The sequence below is a fragment of the Hydra viridissima genome, unplaced genomic scaffold (assembly GCF_058129835.1).
Source record: "Hydra viridissima isolate aposymbiotic clone 2 unplaced genomic scaffold, HvirCarnegie_v1 scaffold_1, whole genome shotgun sequence".
Lineage (NCBI taxonomy): Eukaryota > Metazoa > Cnidaria > Hydrozoa > Anthoathecata > Hydridae > Hydra > Hydra viridissima.
The window spans coordinates 33,528,557-33,544,299 of record NW_028324300.1 but is presented as its reverse complement, the minus strand read 5'-3'; the positions used below and the strand labels follow the sequence as shown (position 1 = coordinate 33,544,299).

The 15,743-nt window shown below is 27.6% G+C and overlaps 1 protein-coding gene across 5 annotated transcripts in view; it reads right to left on the bottom strand.

Annotated features, from left to right (window-relative positions):
- Positions 1–15,743, bottom strand: part of LOC145192415 (zinc finger FYVE domain-containing protein 9-like) — a 220,750-nt gene that overhangs the window by 1,495 nt on the left and 203,512 nt on the right. The window contains exons 2-18 of one of the 5 annotated variants that reach the window (XM_090090364.1): positions 13,164–13,216; positions 12,756–12,871; positions 10,569–12,302; positions 10,295–10,461; positions 9,829–9,928; positions 8,431–8,721; positions 7,919–8,077; positions 6,434–6,487; positions 6,209–6,277; positions 6,007–6,080; positions 5,708–5,807; positions 4,739–4,836; positions 3,661–3,787; positions 774–856; positions 588–692; positions 323–473; positions 98–181 (exon numbers count right to left, since the gene is read on the bottom strand). In XM_090090364.1, the coding sequence (XP_089946490.1) occupies positions 98–181; positions 323–473; positions 588–692; positions 774–856; positions 3,661–3,787; positions 4,739–4,836; positions 5,708–5,807; positions 6,007–6,080; positions 6,209–6,277; positions 6,434–6,487; positions 7,919–8,077; positions 8,431–8,721; positions 9,829–9,928; positions 10,295–10,461; positions 10,569–12,302; positions 12,756–12,843 (3,484 nt within the window). In that variant the 5' untranslated portion in view covers positions 12,844–12,871; positions 13,164–13,216. Of the gene's footprint in view, positions 1–97; positions 182–322; positions 474–587; positions 693–773; positions 857–3,660; positions 3,788–4,738; positions 4,837–5,707; positions 5,808–6,006; positions 6,081–6,208; positions 6,278–6,433; positions 6,488–7,918; positions 8,078–8,430; positions 8,722–9,828; positions 9,929–10,294; positions 10,462–10,568; positions 12,303–12,755; positions 12,872–13,163; positions 13,361–15,743 lie in introns of those variants that run through there. The other 4 variants (XM_090090380.1, XM_090090373.1, XM_090090352.1 and 1 more) reach the window with 4 other exon arrangements.

Sequence of the window (15,743 nt, the reverse complement as noted above, 5' to 3'; positions counted from 1 at the left end):
AAAAGTTTCAATAAATTAAATGAGTCAAGCTGAGTCAGCCACTCAGTAAAAAAACAAATACATCTGGGGAGATAAAAATAATAATTTTTTCCTGAACCTTCAACAATGCTGGCTTTAGCTTTAATACCATCAGTACTATCTTTCAAAGCAGCACTGACAACCAAAAATGTTGCACAAGTCACTAAAATGTTCAAACTTACATAAGTAAAATATAGATTCAAGGCAACTCGTAGTATGTAAAAAACAAAAAATTTTGTAAAAACAAAAAAATAAAATGCTTAATTCCTAATCTGACTGACAACCACAGGATTAAAGTGATCACCTTTTCTGTTCTCTTTAAGTACAATGCTTAACGTTTGGGTCTTATATCTACCATCTTTCTCCACAGAAACTAGATGACCATCACATGTGGAAGAAAAATTGCCTGCCAAAGTTAATACACTGTCTTCTGCAGAATTTAATGCCTTAATGATCTAAAAGTTAATGTCAAAAACTAAAAGCTATTTTTACTATAAAATCAATTTATTTTTTGTGACATTGATTAAACTCTAAATTTTGGATGACATCATCAGATTTAAAACACCAACCTCTTCATTTCTATATTGAGGGAGCTTCAAAATAGTGTCTTTTCCACGCAAATTAATTGTAACACCTGTAACCCGAGGTATTGTGTACTGGAAATTTCTAAAGTCCTAAAATACAAAAAAAATCTTTATTTAGGTATTGTTAATAATACAAAAGAAAACCAAATTACAAATAAACCATGAACTTACAGCAAGCAACTTCACAATAGTGTCACCTATCCCATTATACACTGATTCACGATCCAAGGTATTAAACAAAGGGCAGGGATAATCTATAAATAAAACAATATTTTTGTGACAAAAATTTGTAAAAAATGCTTTAATTTTAAGCATTAGCATTTGGTTTTTCTGATAATAGCAAACTATAATCAACAAAATACAAATTTATATATGATAAATCAAAATTTCTGAAGTTTGTTAAAATAGAACTTCTTGTGTTTAAAACAGCAAAAGATTTAACTTGTTTAGATTACATTTGTACATTTTTATTTTGTAAAATAAACTTAACAGATTTAATTGAATAACATTTTTTCCAATATTTTCATGGCTTGAAAAAAATTATAGAAGATATTTGAGGCGTGGTAGGGGGCTAAGTGACCTAAGTGACCTAAGTGCTCAAAGTGAAAAATTTTTTTACACTGAAATGATCTAAGTGCCCATGCCAATGCAATGCAAAGAGATCTAACTCCAGAAACTACCTCTTTATTGTAGAAAAAAGCATCAACAGATGGAGCTGTCTGCATGTCATTTTCTCTAATTGATCTAAGTCCAATTGCAACATTATAATTATTAGGCGGCATTATTTACATTATACAATTTATTAGTCAATTTAATGATACAATTAGTTATCATTCTTATCATTCAAGGTATTATTCTTACTACAAGCTTCACTTTAAGGTTTTAATAGCAACTATGGATGAAACTGTTTTCAAACTAAATGAAAATTTTAAAAAATGTAAGAGAAAAAAAGAAAGTGAAAATAGAATAAGTGGAGATGCGTACAAGATCAGAAAAACAAACAAAAAAAACCTCTACAGATAGAGTATGTACCATTAATTTTTGTTAATTTGTAATTAATATTTACCTATTTGTTTGGTGTTCGCATTTGATTTTTAGGTTTTGATTTTTTTCTTTTTTTAGGTCATTTGTAAATGTAAGTTTAGTTGCCCTGATATTTTTCACATGAAAAAAAAAAAACCTTTAAATTACTTTTACAAGATGGGAATCAATAAACAGGGAAGCTTTTTAATGGGACTCATGCAAATCCCATTGGAATTATGATGACCCAAATGACAGCAGAAGGCAATCAACTAGCAGTTTCACAGTTCCAGATGGTGAAGGAGACCTCAATGTATAAAAACTTTTCTAAACATTTTTGTTATTAGCCCCCAAAAGGTGACCACTCTTATTAAAAAAAGCTGGTTTGACCACTTTTAAAGACAAACGTGGAGGGCTAAAAAAGTTCAAGCATACTTTTTATGACAGGCAAATGGTTAAAAATCACATCATTAGCTTTTCCCAGGGATGAAAGCCATTACAGTTGCCAAATCTGAGAAAGAGTATTTGAGTCAAGATATGAATATTAACAGAATTTACATGGCTTAAAAATTAAAAAACCCTTGAACATATTTTACTGATCTGCTTTTTTTGAAAGACTTTCTTAACCTAAGATAGAACTTGAATTACACCATTGTAAAATCGATGCTGTCACTGAAGTTATCAAAGTGATGCTGCAAAAAGTACATTACCTGGAAGTCAAGCATATACCATTACTATGGATTTACAAAAGGTCTACCTACTACCCTAACTGTCCCATACTAGCATGTACTATAGCTGTCAGGTTTCATGCTTCGATTTTGGAATTCATGTAATAGACATGACCAATGGCATCATGTGCATGCGGCATGAAGGACAATTTGGATAGGGAGGGAACCAAATTGCATCGTGTTTAATACAAGCTCATTCAGGACATTTAACTTCCTACAAATGGAATCTAACAATTTGAAGTGACAACTGTGCAGGGCAGCTTAAAAACAGGATGCTTCTTTTTGGTTTATTGGTTTTTGGTTTATTTGGTTTATTGCAAAGGGGACATTTGATACAATTGAGCATAAATTTTTTTATCAGGACATAGCTACTCAGCTTCAGATAAAGACTTTGCCACCATTGAAAAACCTGTGAAGTAATGTAAGTTATGCAATTTAGATGATGTAAAGCATGCTATTCGCAGCTTTAGAGTTGATAGACCATTCCAAATCATTAAATTGGGTTGGAAAACTATTTTTGGTTTTGACATTGCCTTAGCTACATTCTTGGATACATCTAATTTGGGAATAAGCCAGGTTGCCTGGTTAAAAGTGACAAAAGACAGTCCAGGAACTGTCTATTTTAAGAAAAACTTTAGTAGCCTACCACTTTATTACCATTTCAAGCATGTCAAGTTTTTAAACAAGGAGTACAAACTGAAAAAATTATGAATGCAGAAATTGAACATCTTCCCGGTGTGGTACCAATTAAAGTTACAAGGAAGAAGCACCTCTAAGCCATAATGCAGTATGAAGAAAATAGGTTGTATTTTGAAAAAAATTTAGATACCTAAACTGTTGGACTTAGATCATTTCATGTTAACTAACTGTGGACATAGATCATTTCTGTCATTTTTTACTTTTAAAACATTCATTTTTTATATTATCTTAAATATTTTTTTAGAATGTTTAATCTCACACTTCTTGTCTAATAAAAATTTATTAAATAAAAATGTACTTCTTTTTATAGTTTTTTTTTTTAAATTCCCTCAAAAAAATTTTTTGGCACATAGATCGCTTAGCCCTGCTATGTCTCATTTGGTATTGGTATAGCATATTTCTTTATGGAACTTTAAACTTTACATTTTTGAATATATAAACTATTGTAAGCTTGGTTTATTTCAAAAGAAAGATATTGAAATTTAGTTTTATTTGTTATTCATCAGAAAAACTAAACACTGTTGTTTATTACATACAATTTCATATATTAATTTTAAAATGAAAAATTTTAAACTTTTAAAAAGTTAATGTAAAATGAAAAAGAAACTTACATTTAAATTCTGCCCCAATCCGCAATAACAGCCTTAAAGGGAAATTTTTAGCCCATGGTATTTCACTGCTGGTGATGTAAAGCCCAAATAAATATGGAGAGGTTGGAATAAGCAGATGTTTTTGACACTAGAAGATTACAAGTTTTATATCAGTTTTTTAACATTGTTATAGCAAGTGTTTAATTTGTTTTTATTTAATGCAAGTATTTTCAATAATTAACCATAAGAAAGTTCACCCCAAAAATTAACAGAGAATTAAAAAAAAAGGAGAAATAAAAAAAAAACTTATTGAGAGGTAAAAAAAATTTCATTCTTATTCGCAACATCATCAAAGAAGGTTGTTACTTTCAACCTAAGAACACTGTGAATGATGATTACACAAGGAATCAAAACATTCACAAACCCTCAAAAATATTCAACAATATTTTCACTACACAGGCCTTCTAACAATTTTCTAAAATGACACATAAATGACATTGATAAATCCACCACATTTTTTCAGTTGGTTGAACTTTTACATGAACACATGTGAACTTTTATTTTGATGTGTCGATTCATTTTTCTTTACAAGTCAGGCAAAGTTCAAGTGTATGTTTTTACTATGAAAAAATGAAGTAATGCATATTAAGATAACTGAGGCCCTAGGCATCTCAAAAGACCAGACAAATTATAAGTAGAGAGAGTATTAAAGATGAAAAAACGCTGTGCAAAAATTCTTATTTTAAAAATGAGAGACTATAAAGAAAAATAACTTATTTAATTCTAAAAAAAATTGTTTTTCATTACTATTCTAGAAAATGATTAGATACCCCTTATAATAACCTCTTTTTGTTACATTTTTAATTTTGTTACACATTTTCTCATGAATTATCTTTTTGAGTAAAACAAAAACATTTTTTTTATATATTAAATTGTGATATACCACAAAAACAAGAAGAGAGTTCATTGGAGCAATTTTAACAAAGAAATTTTAAACAAGAAGAGAGTTCATTGGAGCAATTTTAACAAAGAAATATTAAACATGAAATTTTGAGTTGCAATAATATCACTTGTCTATGATTGTCTGAAAAAAAAATACCTGCAGTGAACTTTTGAAAAACAGCATTCCTGAACTCTTTAGTGAAATTGATATATTGCTATCAAACTCCAATTGCTCCAAGTCTGAAACTGGATGGCCTAAAAAGAAACAAAATTTTTATCACAGTCTTTACACAGTTTTTATGAGTCTTTTAAGAATCACAAAATGATGATTCAAAGAAAGAAGAGAAATAAAAATTTTGAGTTGTTGTAAAGAAATTTCTAGCACCATATACCATTACAAACTTCATAAAAAAATTTGTTTTTTATAAACACACTTATGTTGAAAACATAGAGCAGGAGAATAAACTTAATAAAAAATTTAGATTTTATAAATTCATTCAGCATTTAAGACAGACATGTCAAAAAGCATGTTAGTTTAACTTCTGAATAAGACATACTATTCTGCTACTTCTTGGTAGCAGCCTTTAGGGGATCAAAAGTCATTTGGGACATTAACAAGCTTTTGATTCAATGAATTGCAAAAATAAACAGCCTAAGGGCAACTAATCCAGTGAGCAAAACTGTTTATAAAATTTACAGTCAAATTTGTGGTTACAAATACATAAAGTAATAAACTTTTACTTTTAAATTAAAACAAGGTTTATAGTCTAAAACATCATGGTTGAATGATTCAAAACTTATTTACCTTGATTTTTAACATCAGATTTAATAAAAGTTATTTTTAATATAACATTTAAAAAATATATTATTTCCTCCGTGTTGTGTTGTTTGTTGGGAACTGTTTAAAGAAATACATTTACTAAAAATATTGTGCAATTACTTACATAGAGGAACTAAAATAGCTAGTTAGTAGACACATTATAGTAGTTAGTTGGTAGTATTATAGTAGCTAGTTAATTATATTATGAAATATTTAAAGAAAATTAATATTAATTTTTTGAAGCAGCTACATTAAAATGAAGATATGTGACAGAAAACTGTGAAAAAATTATAAACAAAAAAAAACCTTGCTTGGCTTTCTCAAAAATAAAATTCATCTGCTGAAGGACCTTTTTGATCAATAAAGCATCAGTCAAATCTGAAGAGCCAACTGTAATCAGTATGACCTGAAATCAAAAACCATCATTATTTGCAAAATCTGATACTTTTGAACTATTTATTAAAATCTTAAAAATTGTTTAATTAGTTTTTCAACTTCACCTATTTTTTTGGAAATTATAAAAAATATGTAACAACAATGACCAACAAAACAAAAGAATTAAACAACAAATTTAATTTTTAATTTTTCTCCATTGATGTACTTACTATCTCCTCTTGATTTGAAGCACCCATACCATCAGAAGCAAAACACCAACATCGCCTCTCGGTACAACAATCCACTTGAGGGAGTAGAAAAAAAGAAGAAAAAAAATTGTCATAAAAAATAAAAAAATTATTGAAAGTTTAAAACCAAGAAAAAAAAAGATAACCAAAGATATTTATACTAAACCAAAATATTTTATCTTACTATTTACAACCTTGACCTTCACAACCAAATTTTTGTTAACTATAAAGGGGACAGGATCTCCAGATGGATCTAAACCATTAAAAAACATTTAAATTCTGACAAAAATAAAAACAGTTCAATTTTTAAACTTATTGTCTCTCCTCTGTAAAGAGAAGATCGCTGCAAAATAAAATCTCAGAAAACAAAATGTGAAGTGTATGTTAACAAAAATATATATATATATACCATGCATTTGGCCAAACAAAGCAGATAAATCAGGATTGTTAACAATGCGTGTCTCTGAAAATAATAAAAAATAAAAAAAGAAAGAAAGAAATACTGTATTAAAAAGTATATTGATATGTTTTTTAAATACGTATAATTTTAAAATTTAATTACAACCCTGTTTGCAACCATCATTATAAGCATTCAAAGATAATGAATTTTTAAAAACAAAAACCAATATGGAAGACTGAGTACCATATTTTCAATAAAATTAAGAAGTCAATAGCTACAAATTTAGTAAATACAATAGCATTGTATTTACCACAAGTTTCACTATGGGAATAACAATTACCCACTAAATATTATGGCCATGAAAAATGACTTGTAGCATCAAAGCAGTAGTATCTATCTATATCACAAATCAATAAGAATAACTTGTTGGGAAAATTAATCAAATAATAAGCCTATAGGCTTTTTATTTACCTGTGTTTTTTTTCTAAGCTGTCAACTAAACCACACATTTGCTTAACTATGTTGTAACTATGTTCTATATGTTACTATTTACTAAATAATAACTTTTCAATTCCTTTGGCTGCTTTTTTATTGTATAAAAACTTAGAACCATAAATTTCATTTAAATGAAATGTATGTTATATAGATGAGGTCTTTTAAAACACCTCAAATATCATATTCTACAGCTGTATTTAGCTGTAATTAACATAACGAATAAAAACTCTGTAAACTTCGAAACTCTGCATAACTCAGTAACAACAAACTTTTCATTAGGACAATTTAAAAAACCATCAAAGTGAGCTATTTAATATATAATACTATATTTCATAGAAGTGACTGAAAATAATTAACAAATTTAGATAGCACTTGTATCAAAAAGCTATTAAAGTGATCAGCATCTCTAAGAAATACTTCTTCACCTTTAACATTCTAAAATTCTTAAACAGCTGAATTTATCATCTAATGCTAAACATTATCTTTTCTTCTCTGGGATCAACAAAATTTAAGAAACATTTAAAAGGAAACACAAATATAATGAATAAGTACAGTCAAGTTAAGAAAACAAATCGTGTACTAAAAACATCTTAAATGAACAATATAAAAATAACTGTCAAGTATCGTTTAAAATTTCTGTCAAGTATCATTTTAAAAAATTTTTCAGTTTAGTATTAAAAACATAGCTTAATAAAAAACATAGCTAACTAAAAACATAGCTTACTAAAAACATAGCTAACTAAAAACATAGCTTACTAAAAACATAGCTTACTAAAAACATAGCTTACTAAAAACATAGCTTACTAAAAAACTACAAAGTCAATGAATACAGTAAGTTTATACTTTTGAGATAAAATATTTTTTTTTAATCTCATAAATATCTTTAGTAAAAAAATAGTTTATTTGATAATAATATGTTTAATTCTAAAATAAATAATAAAATAAATTTTCATCTTAAAATTCTTAATTCTGAAATCACCTAGGAAATAAATAAAGTACCTTCATTTTCTCTTCTCAATATTGGTGGAAGATTAGTTGAAGCACTGTTAAACATAATTACAGCACTCATCTCTGATTCTGTGCGACTTCTTGGTGAACGTATACGATTTGATGGAGTATAAGCAGGTAAATTTGATAAGGTTGAGAAAGAAGGAATACCTTAAAGATAATGAGCTATGATTTAAAAAAAAAAAAAAAATTAAACTTTGTAGATATCTTTCAATCAGACTTTTAATTGTATGAGTTTTTAAATAAATATTTAGATTTTTTTAGACACTGATTTTCTTTAATACATTTTCTCAAACATTTTATAAAAAAAAATTGTTTTTTTTTTACAATGATCTTACATAACTTTACAAAAATAATTAAGATAATTAAAATAATTTTAAAAAAAATTGCAAAAATTACAAGTTCAAAAATATTTAACTACTTTTAAAAATATGAAAAAAACTTTATAAATGATTTAGTTGTATTTGGTTATCACATTAAAAAAAATTTACAAAAAATAATACCATTTATATTTATTGATGAAGCATTCAACACAGAAGAAACTCCAACCTCATGAGAGTTAAGTACAGCAGTAGAAAGAGATGATGTTGACAATTCATTATAAGTTTCTAATGTTGATCCTGCTTCAACATAGGGTGGAGCATCTGACACATTAGACCCAAGACGCTCACTTCGTATACTACCTATTGATTCTGAATATGGAGGAGGAGCTTCAGGTAGAGCTTGTATTGTAGAAGTAGCAGTAAAATTTGGTTGACGCAGTGAAGAGTTGTCAGCTGTTGATTCAGAGCCAACTGAAAATATGTAAAGCAAATTACTTGACTTGGAAAACTAGGAAAACATCCACTATCAACTAAATTTTCAACAATTTAGAACTTATAAGAAAAAAACTAACAAGCAACATTAACATGCTAAATAAACATAATAAACACAAACATGCTAACTTAAACCATTTAGTTTTCATAATTTTTGCAAGAAAAAGAATTTTTTAATAATATTCTCATATAATTATTCTCACTTAAATCCTTGGAAATAGAGTTAGAAGCTAGTTTTCAAAACAAACATTGAAAAAATTGAAAAATTAAAATTTTGAGTGTGTTACTACAAAATGAAATACAAGAAGCACTTTATTTGACATTAAATACTCTGGAGTAATAAACACAAATTATAAAAACAGTAAATGCATTTTAAAAAGCAGACTTTTTTTTAAGCCTTGTAGCATCTACAATATAGTATAATATTACAAATATCATAAATAAAAAAATATATTATAAATAAAAAAATATATTATAAATATTAGAAATAAAATATTAGATATTACAAAACATTTTGAAAACTCTGCATAACAATTTTTTGTTTATTTTTTTGTATTGTTGTTTTGTGTTTTTTTTTTTTGTTTGTTTATTTGTTGTTGTTCATTTTAGTTTAAAAGCAAAATTATGACATACCTTTTTGGGCAGTAAAACGTCTTAGCTAATAGATTTTTTGTTACTTATGTTTTTGAAAACTCAACAAATTAAAAATTAATTTTTTTTTAAAATCAATAAAAAAAAAAAAAGTATGCAAATTGATTGAACAAACAAAATTATATTAAATTTGAAAGAAAAAAAAAAGAAACTTATTTTAAAAAATCTTTGACAAAAATTCCAATTAACCCTAATTTATGCACAAGATACTTAAATCTATGCACAACTTAAAACTAAATTAAAAATTTTAAGTGAAATCCTAAGTGTTATTTGAAATAAAAAAGCTTCTCATGTTTAGTGTAACCTTAAATCTTTCCTAAATAATAATAACATAACATACTATCATTTACAATTATTTTGTATAACAAAGTATTACACAAATTATTATTTAATATTTATGCTAACATCTATTTTAATACATATTTGAATGCTTACCTGAATCCATTATAACAAAACATGTCTGACAAACTCGAGCTGGTTTATTTTCCAGATATGGTAGATTAAATTTCATATTGCAGCATGCAGCACAAAGAACCTTAGAAAAAAAAGGAATAATATTAAAAGGTGATAAAGCTAATTAGGTTTTGTACCTAAATTCTTAAAGAAACATTTTAAACATATATCAAATCTTTTCAGGGGTATATAGACATTGCCTTTGCAGTTGCACATGAAGCTTTAGATAGGTCACCATGGAAAGTGCTAGTGCAACAATTGCTACCCAAAAAATATTGCTACCACATAAAATGCTAATTGAAAGACAGTGCTAGTGTGTTTATTGAAGGCAATATAAGGAATTAGAAGTATCTTTTATTGTGTTTATAAATAAATGCTAGACACTATTTTATACACATAATTCCCTTAATATTTAGATTAAGATGTTGTCATGTTTTGGTAAGCTTACTTTTCCACAAGCTCTACAATGGTGTCGCCGCTTAACAACATTGAACTTTGTATCACAACTCATACATGTTTTGGTATCAGTATCTGGTATCCATGTAGGTGCGAAGAATCCAAGTGATCCTGCAGGTTGAATAATATGGTTCATAGTACCACTGGATTCAACAAAAACTGTATGAAAAATTAATTATTTAACAAAAAAAAAAAAAAAAACTAACTAAACATAATGACAACAAACAGTAAAAAACAAAAAATCAGATAATACACAAACAGTTTACTATCATGATTTTGAAGTGGTTGACTTTGTTCAGCCTCTCTTGCTGCTTGTTGGTCATCAAGAGTAAAACGCACATGACGAATTTGGTTAGAATTTGAAGAAAATGTCACTCTTTCATTTTCATTTAAATCTAAACTTGATGAACTAGAAGAAACCTCCTGTTGACTTGATAGAACTCTAGGTGTTTCTTCTATGATATTATTATGGAGTGGAATATATTCATTTTCAGGTTCAGGTGACAGTCCAGTACTCAGGTTTTCATTATCATTAACGCAATCATTCATTGCTAAAGATAGATTATTAGATTCTTCAAATGCTGATGAAGTACTTTCATTGGTTTTTACATTGTGTTCTATTGAAATACTCCCTGTAATAAACTCAGAATTTGAAGAACATTGTAATAAACTGACCGATTCATCAATCTGGCTTGAAGAAGATGTTGAGTTACTTCTGATTAACGTCTCCTCTTTAGTAGCAACAGCTGAATCATTAATTGGATCTATCATTTCTGAATTTGAACATAATTTATATATGCATGGCATTACTGGAGTATTTTCTGGCAATGAACATGTATTCAGATATTCTACTTCCTGAGATAGATTAGAGTCCTTCATGGCCTGTGCATCCAAATTATTAGGATCAAGGTCTTTAATAATACAACTTGTTTTATTTATGTCTATCTCTTCAACATAACTCACTTCTTCATTAATTAATTTGAAATTTTCTATTACATTGCTGTCTTGTTTATTAACAGGCTTGCAACTAGAACTTTCGGTACATTGCAGAATATTTACAAGATTTGTATTCCCAACCAATTCAACTTGATGAATGATTGAATAACTTTCAGTATTTGTAGAGTTCATTTCAATTTCCATGCCATCTAACAGTTCATCTAATTCCTCATCTACATCAAAAGAAACTCTGTGATTACTATTAGCTTCAGAACAGTATTGTGGTTCATATAAAGTATTGGATTGTGAATTTTTCATAGTTTCCTCAATCTCAAAAGAAGCTGTAATTTTTTCTGCTTTTTCTACCAACAAATGAATATCAGACTCAACAGTTGCTTCATTTATAATTTCAGAACAAAGCTCTTGAGCATGCGTTTTATAGGGTAAATTAGAGTTTGATATTTTGTTGTGAGGAAGATCTGGAGGAATATCAGGAAGTTTTAAAAGTTCATTTGAAATATCATGATTAGTTGATTGAAGCACGTTTGGTGCTGAACTTGTTGATGAATTTAGAAAGTTTGGTAGCATTTCAAAATTGTTTTCATTAAGTCTGATTTCCAAATCCATCAATTTTTGTTTTGCATTAGTAAAATCATTTAATGACTCATTGGAATGTGTGTCTTCTATTTTTAGTTCTTTTAAAGAGGATCTTTCTGGCAAAATCTGATATGCATATAACACAGACTCATCAATTTTATCTCCAAGTAATACTTTTTTGTCCTCTTCATAAACAGATGCTTTTAATTTCTTAAGACGATCAAAGTCATGAAATATAGCTTTACGATTAATGGAGTAAGTAGTGTCAAGAACCTTTATACCACTTTCTGTGTCAAGTGTGTAATGGCTGAGGTCATCATCATTTGACTCATCTTGTTTATCTTCGCTATCATTAGAATATTGCTGCATCAGATTTTTAGATTTTTCAAGATCATACTCAACTGCCTTTATGTTACTTTCAAATAATGATGCCAAATGTGTTGGTGAGAACGAGTAATGGGAACAACCTAAAAAGCATAAATCAAAGTAAATTCAAAAAAATTAGTTTATCCGTTTTTAATCATGACCTTCAGCAGTTTAAAGGCTCTATTTGAAGCCTTGTGAAGAGACATTTCCTTGAAATATTTAATAGGAAATATTTTAGGCACAAATATTTTTAAAAAATCTTTAGGGATACTAAATCTTAAAAAGAAATATTAATTATCTTGTCAATTTATATTGCTATTTATTATTATGGTTAAGGCAGAAAAATTATAAAAAGTTTAGGGTGAAATCTGAAATTGAAAAAAAAAAAAAAAAAAAACTAACAAAAAATATTAAGTTAATGTAATAAATTAATATTCTTTTAATTTAATTCATATTATAAATTATTTCATGTATTTTAGTTAGAAAAATACATGACATATTTTATAATTTTAACTTAAACTACTTAAAAAAACTAAAATTTATAATGCAGAAACCTTCTGCTTCAAGTACTTCCTCTTCTTCTTCAAAGTAACTTACTGGACTCCATGGTTTGTCTAGAGCAAAATTGCTCAAGTCATCCATCACTGCATTGTGTAATCTTACCTTTTTTCTACAACAAAACCGAAAAAAAGAAGTACAATGCTGCTTAATATAAGTAAGTTATGGAAATAATGTTTTGGTCATAATGCTCATGTATGCATATAATGTATGGTAATGCAAAGAAGATTTTTTTAAATTTATTTTTTCAAACATCCAGAAAGTTGCATGGTCACCTTTGTGGAATTTGCCGATATATATCTACTATGCATATGTACATATATGGATGCACATTTACCTATATACACAGTTACTATACTATATAAAAAAAGTGAACTTTAGATACACCTTTATATCTTACTTACATAATTATCTAGTAGTACAGACTATGTAATGGATAAGTATTGCGAATATGTACCTAAAAAGACGTAAAATTAACTTCTAATTAAGATCCTTATATATTTTACTTAAACCTCTATGGTTACAATTTGGTATATTATTTCAGCTATCAACATTATGCTTCTGTTTTTTTAAGAATTATTTATCGTTTTTTTTTTTAATTGTGGTTTGAAAACTTGACGTGATATTAAAAAATAAACAAGAAGCTTAACAAATTAAGTATATGCAAAGGCCTGCTGTTGTCACAAAGTCGCACCGTAATATTTCATACTATTTTACAGTAAAATAGTATTATGGTTGTAATTTTACTGATAATTACGCCAAAACAGGAAAAATATTTACAATATCCTTATTATGCCTAAATCTTAATTCATCTTAGAACTTTCTGCTGAGCTGAATTATTTGTTTAGAAAGCCTTTTATTACTAGACTTCCGATCTTGCAACATCATCTATTTAAAGCCAACTATTTAAGTTCTTAGCAAATTTTTATTAAATATGAGTTTCTGTGATAAATTGCACCTATTAATTTGTGATATTACAAAACCTAAAAATAGGGCAACGGTTTTCATTTAGCTAACGTATAGCCAAAATAAATAAAAAAAAAGATGACTGTGTAGAAGATCTCACCAATTTGATAAGATCTTCTACACAATCTTGTTTCAAAATTTACTCAGAAATGTCAACCAAAATTAGGCATTTGTTTTTGATGGCCTCGATATGAAAAGAAAGGACAAAACAAATATCTAAGTTGATAAACTGTTTCCTTTCAATTTTAGTTCTTTTCTAAGAAGGTTATCATTTTTAAAACAAAATATTATTAATTTATTAAACACAGTATTATTTCTAGTACTCAGGAAACTAAAACTTTTTTAAAAAAAAAAGAATAAGAATAATCGAGGCTGGGCGTTAAACTTTTTTAAAATAAAATCAAAATCAAAGTGTTAAATATTTTACACTTACAATTTCTTCATCACGATTACTTCGTTTAAAGAGTTAGTATGTAATCGGTAGTCCCATATGGTGTAATTTTGGGCTAATCTTTCCTTTTTATTAACGTTTACTTTAACGTTTATTTGGTATTATAATATATATAACATATATATCACATACTAGAACATTTTCTGCTTGATAGCATTATTATTATTATTATTATTGTCATTATTATTATTATTATTATTATCATAATTATTATTATTATTATTATTATTATTATTATTATTATTATTATTATTATTATTATTATTATTATTATTATTATTATTATTATTATTATTATTATTATTATTATTATTATTATTATTATTATTATTATTATTATTATTATTATTATTATTATTATTATTATTATTATTATTATTATTATTATTAATATTGTTATTATTATCATCATTATTATTATTATAATAATAACAGTAATAACATGGTACCATAAAAAAGTACCATGTTCTGCAAGGCCCGTTGAAGCCGATAAAGGCAAAATAAAGACATAAATCGCCAAATAAAAGATCGTGAGATTGCTGAGAGGTTAAGCATTTCGAATTTACCGTTCATAATTACATGAAATGTCACATCCCAAGTAGCAGCGCTTGTATTGGTCAGTGCCGGCTACGCCAGTTCTGGCGATCCATTTACGGGACATTAAAGTTCCATGAATGGTATGCCGGAGCCGATATGAACCATTGTTGTACCGTAAAAGATTCACCAGAGCTGGTTTGCCAGATAACAACTGCCATGTGGTTCTTTTGCGGCATTCCAGTCCTGGATATCTAATAAGGGGCAAATATATATACACAGATGGCACGCCAGAGCCGGTTAGCCACAACTGGACCACTGCTCTAAAACATAACTGAATAGTGTATACTACAACTTTTTTGAAGCTTGTTTTGGACTCTTAAGATGGCGACGGAATAGACGAACGCTTATGTGGAAATTATAAATCTGATTATAATGAAGTTTTATATCTTGAGTTCAAATATTGATAAATATATAAGTTTTAAATCTGTTTTTTTTGTGTAACATAACAATTTTTTCTCAAAAATATTTACATAAATTTCAAATACAAATATATACTTATTGGTTAACAAAACATATTCTTAGAATAACTTGTCGTATGTTACCTTTTCTATTTTTCGTTTTTAAGAATAAATATGATAAGATAAGGCACAACCCAATGAGCAGGACCTTATTGAGCCAGGGCTGGCGAGCCAGCTCCGGATAAATACGTGTGATCCAGTTAAGTGCCGTAGCTGGTGCACCAGAACTGGCTAGCCATTATCGGGTCATAAGCGTATCTTAAGTGGCACGCCAGCTAAGTACGCCAATTGGCGTACCGCCAATTCATTATTGTGTTAACACCATAATGAATTTGACAAAATTACTTTTTATTGATGCGAATAAAATAGAGAGCGAAATATATAAATATTTCTATCTCTTATAACGCTTTTGTAAGTTCATAATTTTTATTTAAGCACACGACGTAAGTTTATAAAACTAACTATATATATATATATATATATATATATATATATATATATATATATATATA